The sequence below is a fragment of the Cucurbita moschata genome, unplaced genomic scaffold, assembly GCF_002738365.1.
Source record: "Cucurbita moschata cultivar Rifu unplaced genomic scaffold, Cmos_1.0 Cmo_Scf00010, whole genome shotgun sequence".
Lineage (NCBI taxonomy): Eukaryota > Viridiplantae > Streptophyta > Magnoliopsida > Cucurbitales > Cucurbitaceae > Cucurbita > Cucurbita moschata.
In genome coordinates this window covers 2,010,424-2,030,612 of record NW_019268526.1, presented here as the reverse complement: position 1 = coordinate 2,030,612, position 20,189 = coordinate 2,010,424, and the positions used below count along the sequence as shown (strand labels likewise).

Sequence of the window (20,189 nt, the reverse complement as noted above, 5' to 3'; positions counted from 1 at the left end):
ACGTTGGATGATGCTGACCGTTGATAGACTCCGGTGGGCCATTGGTTGTTGAAGCGTAATTAGGGCAAAAGCATTGGATTCCTCCTTCTACAGTCTCTTCTTTTTATGCATTGAACTGGAAAATTTTGACCCATAATATCTATTTTTTCTTTTCTTTTTATTTATTTATTCATTTTAAAACTCAACAAATAAAAAGTTTATTTGTAATTAAAATTAAAAAAAAAAATTATTTATAAACTTAATTTTAAAAATAAAAAATTAAATATTTATTAATCGGGTCTTGCTAATCCTATTTTGTTGACTCGAATCTTGATTTTTTTCTATCAATTTTTTTACGAGTAATTAATAAAGTAAGGGATTTTGGTGTGCGATTCAAATCTCATATATATATATTTAATAATGACTGAAAAGTAAAGTAAATTTATCCGAATGGTTGGTTTTTTTCACTATTGTAAATCTCGACTTTATCCTCCTTTCTTTATTTACCTTTTGCGCCTAAAAATAATACCTTTTTAACGCTCATTTAACTCTCCTCTCGTGTCTTAAGTATATGCATCTCTTTCGAGGTCTCCATAGAAAAAGAAAGGAAAAAACAGTTCAGGTAATGTTGTCCTTGTTCTTTTAATTTTGTCGGGTTACGTATATGTTTGGATAATTCAAAATATCACGCGTTTCTCTCCGGATAGATTCTCATACGATACATATGTAACATAATTTAAAAACTATACCCTAAATTTATATCAAAGTATTTGAAACAACTATTAATAGATATTGTCCGTCTTGACCTATTACATATCATTGTCAGTTTCATGGTTTTAAAACGCGTCTAGTGGGGAAAAGTTTCCACACCCTTATAAAAAATGTTACGTTTCCCTCTCCAATTGATGTGGGATCTCGTACTATACTTTCTATGAGGACAGTTTGACATGTAGGTTACACCCAAGTTGACTTATGATCCAATCGGGCTAGAACCGTAGCCTAGACTTGACATTAAACAACTCTATTTGAATCAATTTAAATGGTTCAAATTGTTCGACTCGACGTTCAAAAAACCCTGAACATCCTGTAGGTCTCTATTTTGTAGGTAGCCTCGTATCGTACTATTCGACGTGTCCTCTAGAAAAAAGATATTATTTCATCTAATTTAACTAATATTAAAATTAAGGTAAAGTAAGTAAACGACAAAAGGATGTGGTTGGTTGTTTTGAAAGGGGAATTAATATCCAATTCTACATGTCGTTTTTCCTGTTTCCACGGGGCCGAAAAAAGAGAGAATCCAACCACGTGAAGCTCACATAATCGATATTGTTTTTTAGTGTCGGTTTTTACTCCATAATTCCATCAAATTAAAAATAAAAAAATAAAAAAAGATAATAAAAATAATTAATCTGAATTCTTCCAAAACAATAATAATATCATATCAACTTCAACTGTGTATAAACAAAAAAGCCTTCCATTTTTTGAGTATGCTGTCGGCGATACGCCCGTCTCGAACTCCCCTCTCCGTCCCTCGACACCTCGTTTCGAGACTATAAGCCTGAAACTTACACGGAAGGCTGATGTCAGTAACAGAAGGTTTTGTTAATTTATATAGGCATTAGTATTGAGTTAAACCTGCCGATCGAATGCTGATCGATCTTCGGCTTCTCAAGTACATCATGGTCTTGTTCACGAGCGGTAACGCTGCCCCGTCTTTCCTTGCACTCAACACTTTCTGACTGCAATTTAGACTCCACATATAGCTAAGATTAGACACGTTTGCATAGACAATTCGAACTCGTATATACTTTTATGATCTAATTAACTCGACCCATAATCTCAAAATTGATTGAATATCGAGCTAAAATATAAGATCGGCTCGAAGATTACGAGACTACTAGCATTACGAACCGACAATGAACTCTTAATAGAACCGAGATCTAATTCCAAAACGGATCTAAAGTTCGTGTCGAAGTGATCTTAAAATGGTAAAAATCACTTAAATGATTCATACTAATTGAATTGACCAATCAGAAAGCAGCTCTAAAAATGTTCATTCAATCAATAAATTTGGAACAGATGGACTGGTCAATGCTACAGACAGGATCCACGTGGCAGAAAACAATTGGGAGATAAATGACCTATCAAATGAGGGGCAATTTAGTAAATTTACCTGGTGTAAGGTAGTGGACAAAATATGATAAGGTAGTCGGCGGATGCGCACGTGAAAGTGCTGGTTTTGTCATCATACGCGTAGCTATAAGAGCGTGGGCAAGCATGTTTGAAGAACTCCGAATATACAGAAGGACGACACGTGTCAGGCGTAGAGAACGCTTCACTGCAACAAAATTGCGGAGCATTAAAAGCCTCACACGCGCTTCTACAAGCCACGCTACTTCCACCGCGACTACCACCACGCGCTACTCGTAGCTCCGATGGACACGCGCCGTTCAAATCCACCAAACAGCCGGTAGCAGCGCAACCGCCTCTGGTTCCACCTTTGGCCACAACCAGCATCGGAAGATTATAACCGTCGACCAAGCTGACGTCGTAAAAATCAAGCCCATCGGCGCCGTTGAGAGTGAACTCCGCCAAGGTAGCCGGTGGTTTAGCACCGCCGCCGTCACACTCCACTTTACCCGACCCACAATCGCCGGTGAGACAAGAGAACTTCCCATCTGAATCTAACCCACAAAGGGTCCGACCCCATAACCGACCCGACCAAGATTTCGGGACCGGAACGATCTTGGATTTGCCGCTGCGGAGGGCGAAGCCGGTGGTCGGAAGCTGGGGGGTGTTGGCGCCTGATAACAGACCCGGCCAAATCGTGGTCCGACACTTGTTGATTAGCTTAAAAGACGTCGATTGAACATCTAGAGAAACAGGAAAATGAAGAACACGGGGTGAATTTATAGATCAAAAACACAAAAAGTTGAGATTAAGAAACGGATTCGGAAGAACAGGGAACAAAAGAGGGGAATTTAGGGCGTCGATTCTGTTTACCTGGGAGAAGAAGAAGAAGAGTGAAAAGAGTGGCGAGGAGGAGTGAGCGATCCATTGGAAGATTGAAGGAAAAGCGATAAGATTGGGGTTTTGATGGGATTGGAAGAACTTTACCTTCCTTGTTGCGAGAGAAATACACAGCACTTCGCATATGCTCTGTTTTTGCTTTCTCTCTTTTTCCCGCTTTCTTTATTTAATTCTAATTTTATCGCTCCTACGAACCACTTTCAATTGTTGGGAGATAAGTTTATCTTAGCTACTTAAGGGAAAGATCATGGGTCTATAAGTAAGAAATATCATGAACCCTTTACGAGGTTGATGTCACTAGTGTGGATTGTGAGATACCTCTCCATGACACGTTTTGAGAACCGTACGACAATAGTTGAGAGTGTTGGACGAACATGACTCTTCACAATGGTATGATATTGTCCACTTTGAGCATAAGCTCTCATGAATTTGTTTTGTGGTTCCCCAAAAATGACTCATACAATGGAGTTAGTATTCCTCGGTTATAAACCCATGATCATTCATTAAATTAGTCGATGTGGGACTTTCATCATCGAACATAGAGAAACATAGAGAAGGAAAGGAAGGGAGAAGAAAAGTTGAGAAAGGTGGATGGAGTGTTGGAGGGCTTTTCTAATCCATTACCCGTAATCACAGCAAACTAATTTACATACACTTTGATCAAAGATGGAACAAAGAGAACAATTATTATACAGATTTTGTAAGAAGAAGATGAAGAAGAAGACGAAGAAGATGAAGAAAAATCAATGAAATCCTCTCGAACCTCTGGACTGATACAGTTCCAACCTACTCTTAGCTTCTGGCAGCAGACCTTCTATGGTGGGTTCTTCCGCTAAGTGCGCCTGTTTTGCAGACCATTCCAGCACTATCAGTACCTCTTCTTGTGCTAGCGTCTCACTATCAGGAACATGTAAAGCTATGTAACACAGCAGAATCAACGAAGGAATTTGAACCATTTGTTCTCCAAAATACACCAACTGGATTAGATGCTTCGTTCCTCCTGCTTCTATGATCGCTTTGCAATGGTTTTCATGTAGGAAGTTGTCTGTACACGCGAATTTGTTCAGTGCAATCACCGCCTCCATTGACACCTCTGCTTCTCGTTCGTCCAGCAGCTTCACCAGCGGCCCGATGATCCTGGTCTCGGTGGCTCTGAACGTCCTAGCCAAGTGTCCAATCGCTTGGATCGACGGCATCAGCAGCTCGCAATTCGCTCTCTCGACGATTTTCAGTAACTGATCCACGACGGCCTTGGCGGCAGGGGAGGTGGGTTTGAACCCAGATCGACGAAGCTCGGCGTTCTGCTCGGCGACGGCGGTGATTTCCATCAATGCCATGGCGGAATAGTACTTGACATCCACGGAACCTGTCTCTAATAGAACTGCAAAGCATAACAGAGCTCTCGACTCTGTTATGTTGCGGCAAATGGTAACATTCCCTTTGCATAGTTGCCATAGAGATCTAGCTGCCATGGCTTTCATTTGGGCCTTGGTAGCAGGGTCCTCGTATTCCCTACCCTTTATGCTAGTCCCTGACAGTGCGGCGTGGTGGTGCGGCCGCGTAGTGCTGTGATGATTACCCTTTTGTGGGTTTTGTGATTCATGAGTATTGGACTGACCCTTTACAGGATTCTTCATAAACAACGTGTCGGTAACTACATTATGCATTTGGCTAGGCAATTGATTCCCAGTTGGGTGATTCACTTGTTTATACTCGTCTTCACCATGTTCGGAACCATTCGTATTAGCCATCAACACCGAATGAATCGATTGCTTGGAAGGAATGGTGTAGCGGCTATGTTCTTGGATGGTCTCGAAGGCGAGATGGCTAACCAGAAGCCGAATCACATTGTTTTGAGCGAAATGGTCTTGACATTTGGGATGGTAAGTGGCCATTTCCGAGACAGCCCAAGCCACCACGCATTGAACCTGCATATGCCCATCTTTGAGGATTTTCGCGAAAACAGAGCACACCCCACAATTCACAATCTGTTCCACGCTCTCCGAGTCTCGACCCAATAACCCAATGGCCCTCGCGGCGTGTTCTTGACCTTCCATTCGCCCTTCCTTAGCCAATTTCAGAAGCGGCACAACGCCGCCTTCTTCAATAATCAATTTCCCGTACCGATCGTTGTCTCGAGCTAAGGATGCCAGAGAAGCGGCAGCGTCGGATCGTTCTTCTAAAGTACCCGTGTGAAGAATCGCGACCTGTTCCCAAATGAGACCCAAAATGGGTTCATTAGAAGCGATGGGAGGAAGGCCGAGGTATTCATCGTCGCGATCCTCGGCGGGGATGGAGACGCGGAGAAGCCAAGAGACATCGCCGATTGAATTTTCGAGCTGGGTGGAGATTTTTTTGAAGGAGGCAGCGTTGATAATGGTGAACATACGTTTCATTATACCATTGGAACGACATTTCATGACGAGGGTGAAGGCCTTGTCGAGAACTTGCTCGGTGTCGTCGATGATGCGGCGGGTGGGACGCTCGTAAAGGTCGTTGCTGGCGCGGGCGGCTTGGCGGAGGAGGGTCGCGAGTTTTTCGGTTTTGGTTTTGAGTTCGATGCATTCTTGCTTGAAGGTTTGGGCGCAATCGGCGTTTTTGGTCACCTGGTCGGCCAGTTGGATGGGCCTTGCCAGGATCTCCTTGACAATGCCGGCCATGGCCGAAACGGGGGACCGATTCTTCGCCGGAAAATTCCTCTGTTTTTTTCTTTTTTTTTTGGGGGGAATTAGAAAAAATTCGACATGACTGTCGGAATGGTGGATTGAGAGGGGACACGTAGGCGAGAGGTGGGCCCCCCCCTAATTTCGGCTCTATTATGTTCTAATTTTTTCTTTTATGTATTTTAATTTGTAAAAATAGAAAACCTTTCTATTTATGGCCCCCAATTTTGAATTGTATTTTATCATTTTTTCTAAAAAAGACAGCGTTTAATTTTTTTTTTCTATTAATTGTAAATATAATCCTAAAATAAATTTTAAAATTTTAAAATTTTAAATATATTAATATTCTAAATTACCATCATCTAAAAATAAATAAACCTTAATTATTCTTCGATTGTGACACTGCAACTTGAGTTTATATTGCTTTATCTTGGAAGAACGATGCGTGGTTGAGGTGTTGAGGATCATTAGGAGTGAGTTCCATTGTCTAATTTAGAGAATTATCGTGGATTTATAAGTGAGGAATACTATCTCTATTGGTATGAGACATTTTGGGAAGCGCAGAGCAAAGTCATGAGAGCTTATGCTCAAAGTGTACAATATCATACTATTGTGGAGAGTCGTGATTACTAACATGGTATCAGAGTCATGCCCTAAACTAAGCCATGTCCATAGAGTCCTTAAATATTGAACAAATAATTGTGAGTCTCGAAGGTGTAGTCAAAAGTGACTAAAGTGTCGAATAAATGGTGTATTTTGTTCGAGGACTCTAGAGAAAAGAGTCGAGCCTCGATTAAGAAGAGGCTTATAGTGTACTTTGTTCGAGGGGAGCATTGTTGAGAATTGTTGGGAGTGAGTCCCATATTGGCTAACAATCTCAACGCCCAAAATGCACAAAAAAGCCACATGACTCGAGACAATAACATTAATGCACTATACTAAATCCACTCGAACGTGCTATACAATGATATTGGCATTAGAACAATCATTTAGCCTAGTGTTGGCTGCCGTAAGTCGAAGACATGAAAACTCTAGTTAACACCATTCACAAAGAACGTTTCGTGAGTTGTGCTCGTTGTTTAATAGCTCACATTATTTACAAGAAGATACATTAGAGTATAATCTTTTCAAGAAACGTGATACAAACTTCAACAATCTGTCGAGAATGAATTTTTACCGTTCAAAGCCAGAAAAGAATTTTAGATTCAGAACACAACCGCATTGAAAAATTATTCAAGAAGAAGAACGTATCTAACTCCCTAAATTGATCATGGAGGCGTTGTGAGTTGTCATGAATACTTTTGATACATTCCCGACTTCGATTCATGAATCCATTAAATTCATTTGATTCATCTCCCATATTCGTACATAAATCATCTTGATTCATGTGTAAATATTAGCGTTACTTCGATTCATATATAAGAATTTAGTATTGTTATGCCTATATAAAAGTTTGTTTAGCATTATCCTCCGAAATAATGTGATATTTAATAATTTAAAAAATAATAATAAATAAAATAGGAGAAATTAAAATTTTAATAATAATAAAAAAAGAGATATAAATATATAAAATGGGGACAGTTAACAGTCAATTGAATTGCAAGATAATATACATTTCAAAACGACGTCGCTCGCTCGCTTGCTCCACCAGCTCCAGAATTATTCACAGTAGATAATAATAATAATAATAATTAAAAGCATAATTAATTCTGTTCTTGAAATCCGCCCCTGATTTTTACATCTTTTTTAATTCAATTTCGCTACCAACATTGGTCGGATTCCCAATTCCGCCGCGTGTAGTAACCGGAATATCCCGACACCGGCGTACCCGAAACCGAAATCACTCGACCTCTGTAAATCTTCCTGTCGTAATCCGCCCTTTTAACCGGATCCGACAATGTCGAATACGCCGCCTGAATCTTAATAAACTCCTCCGCCGAATTCTTCGCCACCACATCCGGATGACAGATCCTCGCCAGTTTCCGGTACGCCGCCTTGATCTCCCGGGTAGAAGCTGTCGTCGGAATCCCAAGCACCTCGTAAAACGACGAATGCCCAATTGACATTTCGACGCCGAAACGCAGCCCCGTCGTTCGATCCGTCGCTGTGGAGGTCGCCGACGCAACCACGGCTGGATTCCGCCGCTGTACGGATGGGCGGAGAGGGGAGTGGGTGAAAGAAGTGAATAAGGAAAAAGCCATTGAGATTTTTGTTGAACGGGGACGATGAAATGGAAGGGACAGAGGAAGTGGGTTTTTTTATAGAGTGCGCCGAGGCGGAAAAAGAACAATCGTTTTTTCACGTATCATGATGATATGTGTGTGGAAGTCTTATCCATTTGGAGGGCAAAATTGGAAAATATAAAATTATTCGACGTGGCCATCTACATTTTTCAAAAAATATTTTAATTTTAATTTTAAATATATGTCAAAAAAATATTTCTCAATCTTAATTTTAAAATTCTATATATATATATATATATATATTAATACTCTTATCTTATTTAAATGTGGTATTAGTTGATTTATATATTTTTTTTTACTATAAATTTAGATAATTAAAAAAAAAAAAATAGTATGAGATTTGTACATTTGTGATGAGGATGTGAGTCAGCTTCACAGTGTTTTAAGGATAAGGCATGTGAATTTAGGCACAAAATGTTCTGTTTTTTGTTGGGACGAAAATATTATAGCCGAATTTGTGGTTTCAAACACCACCTCAGTGTTGGATTCTATGTACGAGGATTTTTCTATTAAATTAATTAATTGATATATATATATATATAGGTATTTTTCTAAAATAATGGTTTAACAAATTTTAAATTTGTTCGGTCCACTTTGAGCATAAGCTCTCATTTAATACTATGTTAGATGAACACGACTCTCCATAATAGTATCGTATTGTCCACTTTTAGCATAAGCTCTCATTAGTTTGCTTTGGCTTCTCCAAAAAATCTTGTACTAATGGTGAGATTATTTAAATTTACCTAAATTAGCAGATGTGTTATTCAACCTAATTGAGATATTTATTATTATTTAAATTTTAATAAAACTAATTTTATATGGTTGTTATTTAAATTGATTTTATTGGTTTTTTAATATATATATATATTTTGTTTCCCACCTTTAATTTTTTTGAATTTTTAAATTCCTATATAATATATCGAAATTTTAAACGTGCTTTCAATTTTTTATCACATTAAAAGGTCCATCATAGACGTACTCATCATTTTTTTAATTACCGCATATGTTAAATAAAAATAATAATGTCTTATTAAATATATAATTAAATAATTTAATAAATTTGATCATTAAAATATTAAAAATATTATATGTACTTCTAGTAAGTTATGGACTAGATCATAATTATTTTCAACGAGTCCACATAAGTGATCTCAGTTTTTTCATCGGGTCTAGATAGAGACTGAGACCAAAGATCATGGACAACTAATTTTCGAGTAGATCCCGTTTAACCATTTATTCAGCATAACTCTAATTAATTACGAATAATTATACATTTATCACAAACAAACCCACACAAATTAATCACAGATTTATCAATTTAATTATTAAAAAAAAAAAAAAAAAAAAAACCCCAAATTTTTAGGCCTTCCCTTCAATTCTTGCACTGGTGAGCCCAACACAAGCATCCACGAAATCTGCATCAATAAAATCCGTCGACAAAACCTGCAATTTGTCAGCCACGCCCTTCGCGAAGCTCTGATTAATAAACAACCGAGCAAATCCACGGATCCTCCTCGTCACCGGCTTCACACACACCACTGGATTATCGGGCGTCGGCGTCACCGTATTCTCCACTCTGTAAAAGTACTTCCGGCTCGATACCGGCGCCTGGGCCGCCAAGAATTGCAGATTGCTCTCGAACTTCTTCCATGGCAGATCCGTGTTGATCCAATTGTCCTTCAAATACCCACCGCTCCATAACGGGTCGCCGCGTTTCGGTGCCGGCGATTTCCTCGGCTTCCAAATGCAGATCACTCTCCTCGGCAACAATTCCTTAATCGTCTTCTGGAACACGCGATCGTCGTTGTGGATTAAATGATCGCCGAGTTGTTCCACCACGTATTTGTCGAAATCTCGCGGGTCATTGTGGCCGAATTCGGTTCGGATCTCGAGGATAATGATTTCCGATTGTGTTTCGGCGAGGAATTTCTTTACGTCGGCAAAAACGACGTCGACGCTGTAAGTCGAGAGGATTCCATGGCAGACTAACCGATTTTCTTGAATACGGATATCGAAAAGGCGCGTGCCTAACACGAGCTGGTCGTAGATGGAGAGTGATTGGCACTGGGCGAAAGGGCGCGTGATGAAGGGAATTCCGATATCGTCGGTAGCAGAATCGTGAGTCCCTGGCCAAACGATTTGGTTTACGCGCGTTCTTTCGGAGCCGAGATTCGTCATCCACTTTTTTCTATCCGGTGGTCGGTAATCGGACCCTGGAAAATCCTCGCCGGCGGTCTGCCGGAGCTCCACCAGAGCTTTCTTCTCCGTGTGAATGGTCTTCCGCCGTTCGACCTGTTTGGATACCTGAGAACCCATTTTCAGATCGACCGACGAATCCTTCCTCGGAGAGAGTTCTTGGTTTGGAAATTAAATGATAATTTGTGTTTGATTTTTCAAAGTTTGGTAAAGCTGTTATTGGGGTGTTTTCGTAATTTCCTTTAGTGGTGGGTTAATTTCATAATTATTTATTGGTGGGTTAATTTCATAATTATTTATTGGTGGGTTAATTTCATAATTATTTATTGGTGGGTTAATTTCATAATTATTTATTGGTGGAGACTCATGTCAACCATTGCTTTTTTCAATTTTTTGTACAAACCCATTCTGCCCACATTTTCCCCAAAGCGACGTCGTTTTGAAGAAGATTGTCATAAAGCTTTTTTTTCTCTTTTTAATATATATATATATATCTTAAATTACAAATTAATTTTTTTAGTTCAATTAAGCATAAAATTTAATATTATATCTCCTAAGTTAATTAATTTTTTTAAAAAATTTAAATTTAAATTTTTAGAAACTATATCAATAAAATATTATATTACATTTTTACTTACTAAATATTATTGAATTTATTAAGTTATTTCTATTTTTAATAAAAATTATATTATAAAATAGAAGTACCCATTACAAAGTTTATTGGAAGTAAATGATTTTTTTTTTAGAAACCCAATTTCTACATAAATAAATGAAAATAAATGTTTAATTTATTGATGTTATATTCTGAGAAACAAATAACGTTCGGTACGTAAAAATATTTCTTAACGCAACAACAATTTTCATAATAACACATTAAAAATAGAAAACAACGTTTCACTTACGATATCAATATAAAATGTTCTAATGAAACAACCCATTTAATCAAAACAAACTCGAGAAATTAATATCATACTGTCTTAGAGATCAAGAATGGAAATTATACCAACTAAAATTACCCTCAAGATCTTACATAGTAACATTAATTAATATCTCATTATTATTATTAGTTATTGGCAAGGATCGAATTTGCAGGTGACGTGGCCATTACCCGAATTGGCCCGTTTGAAACGAAGGGCCGTGTGGAGGACGGCCCGTTGAGAGCCCAATAAGGCCCAATTTAAGCCTTCCACTACAGACAGTGCAGGGTAGGGGAAATGAACGGAATTGTAGGAATTGAGGAACGCCGTTATGGCTTCTCGTAGAAGGGTCCTATAAGGGTCCCCTCGCCCCTGTAGCCCGTTCCATAGGGTCAAGTCGGTCCCGTAACGGTTCGCCGCTAGTACTCCAAAAACAACGCCCACTTTCATGTCCGGGTTCACCGCTCTCCAATAACATTTGTAACGTGGATTCGTCCAATTTCTACAAATAAATAAATGTCAATAGAGATATATTTCTGATTTATAATAATATTATGATTATCCTCTGAATTGGTCAAGTGAGACTCCCTTTCAATAATTCACTTACTCATGTTGACAAGCAGATGCTTCCAAGAATGGCATCGGCGGCAGCGGAGGAAGCGGCGGCAGTTGAGGAAGCGGTAGCATCTTCGACGGAGGAGGCAAATTTGGTGGTGATGGCATAACAACCGGGGCCGGGACCGGGACAGGATGAACCGATGCGGAACAGAACGACATTGATTGAGCCGGTTGAGACAGCAACGAATCAACCACATACATTTCCATACTAAACAATCTAAACATTAACCTAAGACTCCTCGGCGGGCTACCAGCGCCGCCGCAGTCCGTCGTCGCTCCCTCTCCAGTTCCACCAACCGTCGCATAACAGCCGCTAAGATCCGGCATTCCATCAAATCTCATCGTAAAGCTTCCAAACAAATTCGTAGTCTCCTCCCTCAAATACGTCACTCCCCCATTGCCATCGCCACAAGCCACCATCACTTTAACACCTGCAACGACCAAATTAAGTTGACGGGTTACGATAAATTTAATATTAAAATAATGGGTTAGGATAAATTTAATCATACCGTTGATCGGGTAATCAAACATGGAAATTTGACCATCCTTGCACTGATCGCAAAAGACGGTGCCGGTGACGACGGCGTAGCCATGGGCAGTGGCGGAGAGGAGAGCTGCAGCGAGGAAACAGAGGTGGAGGTTGGTGAGAGAATCCATGGAGGTGAGAGAATTAGAGGATGGGCCAATTGGAAGTGAATTTAAGAGAAGGTTGAAGATGAGAGATGAAGGGGTAGAAATCTGACAGAAGTGTCAGATGTCAGATGACAGTTAATGAAGAAAAAGAAGCTTCAAATTCAACTCTCAACTGTCCAAATTAATGGGAGGTTGGACAAAATTAAAATATATTATATATATTTGGAAATTTTTGTTTCTTTAAATTTGTTAAGATATGATTAATTATGCTTTGAATCAGATTTAGATGTTCCCTCAAACAAGACAAATATTTGATTTTTTTATGTTGGTCGACTAGCCGCGCTTATAGGTCGAGTTACTCGAGTTAAAATATTTTTTTTAGACTCAATAAATTATTTGAATGGTAAATTTTTTCAAATTCAACCATAAAATTTTTGGGTTGAGTTGGTTCGTATTCATTTATTTAGATTTTTATTTTTATTAAATTAATATTAGCTTATAAAATATGTTTTTATTTTTAAACATTTAATTATAATTTATAGCTTAATTTTGAAAAACTACATTTCAAATAGTTTTAAATTATTTTTAAGAGGGGTTTGGAGATAAATAATCCGAAAAATAATTATGGAGTATATATAATTGTATGGTAAGTAAAATTGTATTTTTTTTAAATGAACAATAAATTTAGGTTTATTTGGTTCAACCAAATATAGTTTTAGAAAATCCATAATCGAACAGATACGATTTTTTGAATGCTCGTTTTCTATTTTTAAATTTTATGAATTTCACATCTTTTATGAAAATAAATAAATAACATATTTAATTTCAAATTAAAGGAACAAAAAAAAAAAGGGTTTTTTATAAATATTTTAAATATCATTTTGTCTCATTTTTTCAAATTTAGTTGGTTGGTCTAATGCAATAAATTTTAAATTTAATCTAATAATAATAATAATAATAGTTTTTATATTAGATAAATATATTTTAATAAAAACGTTTTTCTTTTTTAAAAATCAACAACAAACTAACGGAAGATTTTAATTTGTAAGATTTATTGAACTACATAAATTAAATTTAAAATAATAAACATTAAATATTTTTAGAGAGTTAATAACAAAATAATGAAATTTAAGTAATGTTTATACTTAATTTTTGATGTTTTATAATTTGAATGGGTTTTTATTTATTAATTTCAAAACATAATAATTAAAAAAAAAATACCAATTTTATTGTTTGTAATTATTTTGGCATTTCCAAACATATAAAATTATTTACAAATATTGAGTTTTATTATGTCACGTGACACACAAAATGCTCGGTAGCTGGAAGTTACCCTCACATAAATATTAAAATATCCTTGCTGGATCCTTCTAGATCTCATTTATATTATCAAAATCTTACCAATATATATATATATATGTAATTCAATAATTAATTCACTTTATATTTTCTGCATCCTAATTTCAATAATTTAATAGCTTCAATTTTTAAACCATTTAATTCAACTTAAAAAAAAAAAAATAGAGACTCGTTCTAATATTATTGTGCTCACACTAAAAAAAATAAGAGAAGGAAAAGAATCTCGAGTTAATCAATTAACAAATTTAAATATAATTAAAAATATTATTATTAAAAAATTATTTAGTTCACTAGAGCTTCGTTAGTTAGAGTCGAGGGGATCTGCATCGAATTAGGTAGAGATTTTTCATTGAAACGAAAAAGGTGGGAGCCAATGAGTACACATTTCTCTCCATCACGGAATGAGGATAACCCTGTCCTCCGACCCTGTATATATATAGTTATTTATTTATTTATAAATAATTATTTTAAATGAGAAGAATTTGCTCGTAAAATGTTATTGAATTTATTGAGATGTTTTACGTTTTGAATTAATATTTATTTAGAATAAAGGGAAAAATTCTCGCGGAGAACTCGATTCTCGTGAATTCCCGCAGATAATCCACACCCGATTCTCTAAAAAGATAAACGTAAAATTTTGTAGGTATAAAAATTAGATTAGGAGACACGAGCGAGAAAAAACGTCCGTGGTAGCAGTAGTTGGCAGCTCACCAGTTGTTTCCATCCTTGCAGTGAGGATCAATTCATGAATAATTCAACAACCAGAAATAAATGAGTCAGTTCTTTTTTTTTTGGTTTTTTTTACAAAAATAAATGCTTTATTATTATTATTTTATTTTTAAAAGTTTAACTTTACATTAAAATTTTAATTATTCATTTCTTATTTTTAAGCTATTTTGAAATAAATTGAACGTAATAGTCTAAGCTTACTGTGTAAGTATAGTAGTTACTGTTTTCTGTTTTGGGCTTCTACTCAAAATTTTAAAACACGTCATCTCGGATATGATGAAATAGGATGAATTGAGACGGTAGTTTTGTAAGTACGTAATTATCTTGAATATATTAACTATTTCTTTATTTTTCGATCGCCTGGAAGGGACAAAAGAAACATATTGTTCTTTCTTCAACAATTTCTGATCTCTAGTGAACCTCTCTCTCAATAGGATTCGAACTCATATGAAGTTCTGGTCATCTGTTAAAGAAAAAAGAACGGATGGATCTTGTAGGATTCCCGAGAAATTTTTCGATTTCTTCTGGAAGCGGATGATTATTCATCTGCTTCTCACGTTCCGTGAATAGCTGGACATTGAAGAATATCCAGAAAAGCATTTAGGGAACTGGTCTGATTCTATCTCTGTTCGTTTCGTTTGAAGATAGTGAGAGATTTTCACACCATATTAAAAATGTTTCAGTCCTGTCTGGACTTGGAGGAAAATTTTAAAAGTTTGAAGGATGAATTTTAAAAGGATAATAAATGGTTAAAATCCATTTAAAAAAAAAAAAATTAATGCTTTTAAGAGAATTAATTAATATTTCATTAAAAAGTGTTTTAAAAGGGTGTAGTAAATTTGCTTTTGTTTTTGGTTCTTAGGTCTAATATTATTTATTGATATTAGAGAGGATATTTATGCCTCATTAAAAGGCTATATTGATCGAGTTGGCACCAACCTTCAACTATTTATCACCTCTCAAATAAGCCCTAATTTAATTCTTCACTAAAATAGATAACCATAATGATAATAGACGATAATGATAATAGACGAGCTTCAAAATGAACCATATCTTCAAATGTCTTTTGTAATAATGTTCCATATCTTATCTTTACAAATCGATCAATTTCTTCGACTTTCTCTCTCGCCAAGTTACTATTTGAAAACCTCTATAAATGTCGACATAAGAATCCTCGTAGTTTATTTAAAAACCTCCATTAAAGTCGACGGAAGAATCTTTACGATTTAGCATTGTCGTTTTTTAGATCTCTAGGATGTTTTAGTAGCCTACAATTTTAGGACTTTTTATACTCATTCAATATGGATTTAGGCACAAATATAGAGACTTAAAAAATCTAGGTTGATTCAATTCCATCGACATTAATTTTGAGATTTGTTTCTGTTAATCGAGTTCATATACTTTAATCAAGTGTTATTCGTTAAAGAGATTCGTTTAATTTTCATATCCCACCGAAACAATATAAAAGATGAGATGTGTAGGGCCGAAAGTTCTAGAAGGATAATGTGGATATAGTTGTGTTCAAAATTTTAGATTGGTTGACTTGTTATAATTCGAATTTTTGGATTGTTTCATCAATTTGATGGCTAAAACAACAAAAGTAGTGCTTTACAATTCAATCTAACCCAACCCAATCCTCTAATCCTCTATTTTCGAGTTGGGTTTTCGGATTATTTTTTTAATTATCAAATATTTACGAGTCACAGTGTAACATCAATTACAATGTTGAATATTCTTAATTTTCATAATAATTTTAAAACTAGAATACATTTGGGTTGAGTTGTAACATCATTCTCGGGTTTGATTGGATAGCCACAATCGAGAAAATGTCAACCCCTTTACTAATCCGAATTTTTCAAATTTTCAACAATTCACTCCAACTCAAACTGAAAAGAAATTTAACCAAATCCAACTTTTAGGGTTTGAGTCAGTAATGGGTGAGTATAAACCAAAGGATTCAAATGAATATTTCATTAATCACATTAATTTAGCCCAAGAGATTATCATAATAATGAAAGTGATGAGAAATTTGGAATAGAAGAACACAGAACAGATTCCAGTAAACACGAACAGTACACAGTTGAAGAGTATTTGTGAGGAACATGAGGATTGAGGGAAGGGTACACAAATGAATCCATAAAAGGCCTAAAAATAAGCAAAAAGCTACCTTCTTCAACCTACCAAAATTGCACAGCACAGCTCACAGAAACAAAACTTGAGGGTTTTGGGAAGGGAATAACTCACAAAGAACAAATGGAGGAGGAGGAGGAGGAAGAACACATGAACAGTTCAAGAACTTTGAATAATGAATATCATACCATATCATATCAGCAAACTCAATTATTTCAACTGCATAGAAAGAATACCCTCTTCAGTTTTCCCCACCAGCTCCATCTTCAACCACCTCAGCACTGCAACACCGAATCAAGTCACTGAATCAAACATCCTCCTCTACATCACATTTAAGCTAAACTGGCTGAGACTTCTACAAATTACTTCTAGTTCAAGATCGAGTAAGTCTTAATGGAGAGAACGAGCATCCTTGGAAAGCAAGTCACATGAACAGTTCTCATTTTTTTTTTTTTTTTTGTCTCTATTCTGATTCAAAAGATAAAAAAAAAAGCCACCAAAAACTATCATTTACACAGAATTCAACTTTCCATAGGTGTCTTTCAAACCATACTTACCACAAGAGAAAAAAGAACCGTCTTTTGTGAGATCCCACGTTGGTTAGAGAAGGGAATGACGAAACATTTAGCATAAGAGTTAAAATCTCTCCCTAGTAGACGCATCTTAAAACCTTGAGGGGAAGCCCTTAAAGAGAAAGTCCAAAGACGATACTATCTACTAACGGTGGGCTTGGGGCTATTACAAATGATATCAGAGCTAGACACCGGACGGTGTATCCACGAGGACGCTAGGCCTCCACGGGGATAGATGGTTGGATCCCACATCGGTTGGAGAGGAGAATGAAACATTTTTTATAAGGGTGGACACCTTTCCCTAACAAACGCATTTTAAAAACCTTGGGGGAAAGCCCAAAAAGGAAAAACCGAAGACAATATCCTGCTAGCTGTGGACTTGGGCGGGACTTAGTTTGCCTAAAGTACCTCTAACTCTACATGAATCCTAGAAGAAAGCAGCAAATAAAGCAATAATCTGACCAAAGGACAACCTAGAGCACATATAAAGCACTACAAGCCACAAACAAATACAAGGGAACAACTAGAATCAAATGTACCAACTACTTAACCATCAAAAGCAGCAAAAGAGTTTTGGAGTATAATACAAACCTTTGGGGACGAGACTGCACAGACTCTGGCTTCCTCCAACTCCTCCCTGGCCCTGACCGATCATCAGGAGACCTACCACTTCGAGCTCCAAACCCTTTTCTCTCAAACGAAGCCCCACTAAATCTGTCGGCCCTCTCCACCGTATCCTTGATCTTTGTTGATTCCAGCTGCTCATCAATCTTCTTCCAGTCCTGCCCCTTTTCAGCCAATACCTGTTCCCTTGGTCTTGCATTCCCGAAAGGATTGGAACCCTTTGGCTTCACTGCAGCCACAGAAGCCTCCTGATTCTCATTGTTCAAAGGGATGGAACGAGGCTGCAGATTAAGCCTCGGCCTCTCACCAATTCCACCTCTAACCCCTTCAGATTTTTTGCCCCAATTATCCGAATCAGCCCCACCACCATTCTCACCAAATCCACCCCTCGCCCCTTCAAATTTTCTGCCCCAATTATCAGAATGAGCCCCACCACCGTTCTCACCAATTCTACCTTTAGGCCCTTCAGATTTTCTGCCCCAATTGTCTGAATCGGCGCCACCGCCGTTCGAGGGAAAACCTCCTCTTCGCTCTCTCTCAAAACCGCCACCTATACCGCCTGATCTCCGGCCCTCAGAAGGTGTAAAGCTCTTATTTGACACCCAACTATCCGATTCGTCAGCTTTCGACGACTGCGAATCGAAAAAACCTCCTCCTCTCTCTCTCTCTCTCCTCTCAAACCCATTACCCATTAGAGGCTTCTTCCCGGCTCCCCAATCATCGATCTCATCAGCCCTAGAGGGCAACGATTCCCTATTGGATTCATCAAAAACCCTAGAACCCCGTCGAGAATTCGGCGAGTCTTCACCATTAGAATACCGATTCCCCCTGTCATACAAACTATTCTGACCCCAACTCTTGAACCCTCCTCCGAGCCGATTGCGGTCCAACTCCTCCTCTGTTCTCTGACGCGGACCCGTCGGAAGCATCATTAGATCTTCGGCCGTAAGACCCCTTGGCTCATTGGATCGACCCGACGGCTTTGAATCACCATAGGCCTGAAACTCCGACAAGGGAATGGACTGACCTTTCTTTTTCTTCGGCTTAGTGGCGGCCGCGGCGGCGAGGGATGGAAAGTCAGCGCTGGGCTCCGATTCCTGGCGCGACTGGTCCTTGAGCAGCTCCTCCTCATGCTCCTCCGCATCCAAAGCCCACGCTCCGGGCTTTCCCCACGGTGACACAGTTGCCGCCATGCCTGAGATTCTTCTTCTTCGCTGCGGTTTCTTGTTAATGGGTTGCGTTCGTTGGCAGCGAAAATAAGCGGCAACAAACGCCTCTCCTCCATTTTATATCCAAATTTTAGGCACCCCAAAGAGCTACCATCCGACGGCTGAGATTTGTCCTCCCAATCTGTTTCGGAATATTATCAAGTGACGTGTACGACTTTATCTCTATTAATCCAATCTTTTAATTCCACCAATTATTCTATCTATTTATTTGTTATTATTTCGTTTTTTAAATTTAGAGATTTGTTATTTATATTAGTACGTAAATCAAATCCATCCATTTTTTTTTTTAAATAATTTTAGTTTTCCATTCCTTTTTATTAACAGACACGTTAACCAGATGCTGTTTGTGTTCTTCCTTTAGAATATGCAACAGAAATCGTCATATAAATTTTGAACATCATCTTGATATCACAAAACTACCAAATAATAGCCATTGTTTGATCCTATATAATAAATAGGATTGTAACTTCAAGATCTTGACAATCGCAATCGCTAACATTTTCTAAAGTGCCTAAAAAGTATAGACACGTAAAAACTCAAGTGCAAATCATTAAAAAACCAATGTTTGAAGTATATTAATTGGCCTATGCAGCGTTAGAGCAATACTTGAAACCCATCTAAAATTTCAAGCATCTGAAGTTCTTGAAAGTGTGAGACAAACATATGAATGCATTTTCCGCGAGAAACGTTAGAGTATGCTCTGTATCTCTGAGAGCATAGAGAGAAGTTTTAGTTATGTGTGCCCATCAATAGATATAAGAACCATACATACATCATCATCGACCATTAAAGTTATAAATACTCAGTACGTGGCCTTATCTATATTTATAGAAATACCTAGCTGATAGTAGGGCCACTTATCTCCATACATACATGATCGGATAAATGAACCAACGTCATTGAGTTTACATCCTACATGCAACAAAACAAAACATTCTTGCTGCAATTGCCTTAGATTCTTTCTATGCACGATGTCCAACAAGTATGCATCTTTGGTGGTCACAAAAATGTCATCCCAAATGAAGAACTTTACTTCCTTTGGTAGTGATTGATGGCCTTCCAACCCATTTGTTGTTTATGTCCAAGTGTGGAGAGATTTTGTGATGAAGTTGCCACCGCTGCTCAATCTCCATGACCGCAACTCACTGAATTGGGATAGAACCAAACTTTCATCAAGAAAGAATTAAAGAATATGATACAATGGCATTAAAAAAAAAAAAAAAAAAAAAAAAAAAAAAAAAAAAAAAAAAAAAAAAAAAAAAAAAAA

The 20,189-nt window shown here is 37.3% G+C and overlaps 6 protein-coding genes and 1 long non-coding RNA gene across 9 annotated transcripts in view; all 7 read right to left on the bottom strand.

The window, feature by feature from the left end:
- Positions 1–1,269: 1,269 nt before the first annotated feature.
- On the bottom strand, positions 1,270–3,193 carry LOC111449073 (thaumatin-like protein 1b). Of its 3 annotated transcripts, none has more exons than XM_023088920.1 (4): positions 2,983–3,193; positions 2,153–2,852; positions 1,615–1,718; positions 1,270–1,543 (listed from the first exon to the last, which is right to left on the bottom strand). In XM_023088920.1, exons 1-4 carry the CDS (start codon positions 3,131–3,133, stop codon positions 1,530–1,532), a joined length of 969 nt encoding a protein of 322 aa, XP_022944688.1. In that variant the 5' UTR covers positions 3,134–3,193; the 3' UTR covers positions 1,270–1,529. The 3 variants fall into 3 exon arrangements, with proteins under 3 accessions (XP_022944688.1, XP_022944689.1, XP_022944687.1); XM_023088921.1 differs by having other exon boundaries at positions 1,270–1,537; XM_023088919.1 differs by having other exon boundaries at positions 1,271–1,718.
- A 411-nt stretch (positions 3,194–3,604) lies between these two features.
- LOC111448799 lies at positions 3,605–5,797 on the bottom strand. The gene has a single exon (XM_023088551.1). It carries the CDS (start codon positions 5,667–5,669, stop codon positions 3,753–3,755), a length of 1,917 nt encoding a protein of 638 aa, XP_022944319.1. The 5' UTR covers positions 5,670–5,797; the 3' UTR covers positions 3,605–3,752.
- Positions 5,798–7,237: 1,440 nt separating this feature from the next.
- Positions 7,238–7,904, bottom strand: LOC111448736 (chaperone protein dnaJ 11, chloroplastic-like). Its single transcript, XM_023088453.1, has one exon. It carries the CDS (start codon positions 7,871–7,873, stop codon positions 7,433–7,435), a length of 441 nt encoding a protein of 146 aa, XP_022944221.1. The 5' UTR covers positions 7,874–7,904; the 3' UTR covers positions 7,238–7,432.
- A 1,230-nt stretch (positions 7,905–9,134) lies between these two features.
- LOC111448150 (PI-PLC X-box domain-containing protein DDB_G0293730-like) lies at positions 9,135–10,352 on the bottom strand. The gene has a single exon (XM_023087599.1). It carries the CDS (start codon positions 10,229–10,231, stop codon positions 9,275–9,277), a length of 957 nt encoding a protein of 318 aa, XP_022943367.1. The 5' UTR covers positions 10,232–10,352; the 3' UTR covers positions 9,135–9,274.
- Positions 10,353–11,030: 678 nt separating this feature from the next.
- Positions 11,031–12,357, bottom strand: LOC111448725. The gene is made up of 3 exons (XM_023088440.1): positions 12,156–12,357; positions 11,636–12,077; positions 11,031–11,530 (listed from the first exon to the last, which is right to left on the bottom strand). The coding sequence occupies exons 1-3, from the start codon at positions 12,301–12,303 to the stop codon at positions 11,179–11,181; spliced, it is 942 nt and encodes a 313-aa protein (XP_022944208.1). The 5' UTR covers positions 12,304–12,357; the 3' UTR covers positions 11,031–11,178.
- Positions 12,358–16,395: 4,038 nt separating this feature from the next.
- LOC111448912 (eukaryotic translation initiation factor 4B3-like) lies at positions 16,396–19,024 on the bottom strand. The gene is made up of 2 exons (XM_023088695.1): positions 17,661–19,024; positions 16,396–16,778 (listed from the first exon to the last, which is right to left on the bottom strand). Exons 1-2 carry the CDS (start codon positions 18,884–18,886, stop codon positions 16,739–16,741), a joined length of 1,266 nt encoding a protein of 421 aa, XP_022944463.1. The 5' UTR covers positions 18,887–19,024; the 3' UTR covers positions 16,396–16,738.
- A 649-nt stretch (positions 19,025–19,673) lies between these two features.
- LOC111448139 overlaps positions 19,674–20,189 on the bottom strand; it is a 2,806-nt gene continuing 2,290 nt past the window's right edge. Inside the window, exon 2 of the long non-coding RNA XR_002711371.1 lies at positions 19,674–20,067. This is a non-coding gene — a long non-coding RNA (uncharacterized LOC111448139). The remainder of the gene's footprint in view (positions 20,068–20,189) is intronic.